Source organism: Bison bison, unplaced genomic scaffold (genome assembly GCF_000754665.1).
Source record: "Bison bison bison isolate TAMUID 2011002044 unplaced genomic scaffold, Bison_UMD1.0 scf7180017864036, whole genome shotgun sequence".
NCBI classification, from domain to species: Eukaryota; Metazoa; Chordata; class Mammalia; order Artiodactyla; family Bovidae; genus Bison; species Bison bison.
The window spans coordinates 6,298,027-6,298,781 of NW_011494608.1; the positions used below are offsets into that span (position 1 = coordinate 6,298,027).

General features: G+C 56.6%; 1 protein-coding gene across 1 annotated transcript in view; it reads left to right on the forward strand.

Annotated features, from left to right (window-relative positions):
• DENND3 (DENN/MADD domain containing 3) overlaps positions 1-755 on the forward strand; it is a 44,689-nt gene that overhangs the window by 42,262 nt on the left and 1,672 nt on the right. The window contains exons 23-24 of the mRNA XM_010834810.1: positions 92-424; positions 506-673. Of these exons, the coding sequence (XP_010833112.1) occupies positions 92-424; positions 506-673 (501 nt within the window). The remainder of the gene's footprint in view (positions 1-91; positions 425-505; positions 674-755) is intronic.

Below are 755 nucleotides of genomic sequence, written 5' to 3' on the forward strand. Positions count from 1 at the left end.
AGTTCAAAAAGCATCAATTTTTCTGTGCTCAGCTTTCTTTATAGTCCAACTCTCACATCCATACATGACCACTGGAAAAACCATAGCTTTGACTAGATGGACCTTTGTTGGCAAAGTAATGTCTCTGCTTTTTAACATGCTGTCTAGGCCTGTAACATGGAGGCTACAGTTAGAGTGTCTCATGCCGCACTCAGATGTGGGGAAGGGGCCGTGGTCTGCCGGTCACCCCGATCCCTCACGGCCCTTTCGTCCCTGTGCTTCACGTTCACTGTGCCCGCCCCTCATCCTGCTCTTCGGTCCTGCAGGCACTGGAGACAGCATCCTGATGGTGAACATGAATGGATCTTCTTGTCAAAAGCTGAAGATCACTGGGAGCTTTAAAGAGACAGGCACCTCCTTCCTGGGATTCCAGCTCATGCCTGAGGTACTCTGGCGCGTTGGGCTGGGCTAGTGCCCCTGAGCCCTGGGACTGCCACTGTGCTCGCCCTGACCCGTTTCACTTTAGCAGGAGCAGCTCTGGGCGGCCTGTGCTGGGTACCCCGATGTCTATGTCTGGAGCCTGCAGGACCTAGCCCAGCCCCCGCAGAGGATCCGCCTCCAGGACTGCTCTGAGATCAACTGCATGATCAGGGTGAAGAAGCAGGTGAGAGGATGCGGCCTGGGGGTGCCCCTTGCTGCCTGCCCAGGGGCCCCACACGCCTCCCAGCTGGGCTACACATGCGATGCCCGCTTCTCCTGACAGATCTGGGTAGGCA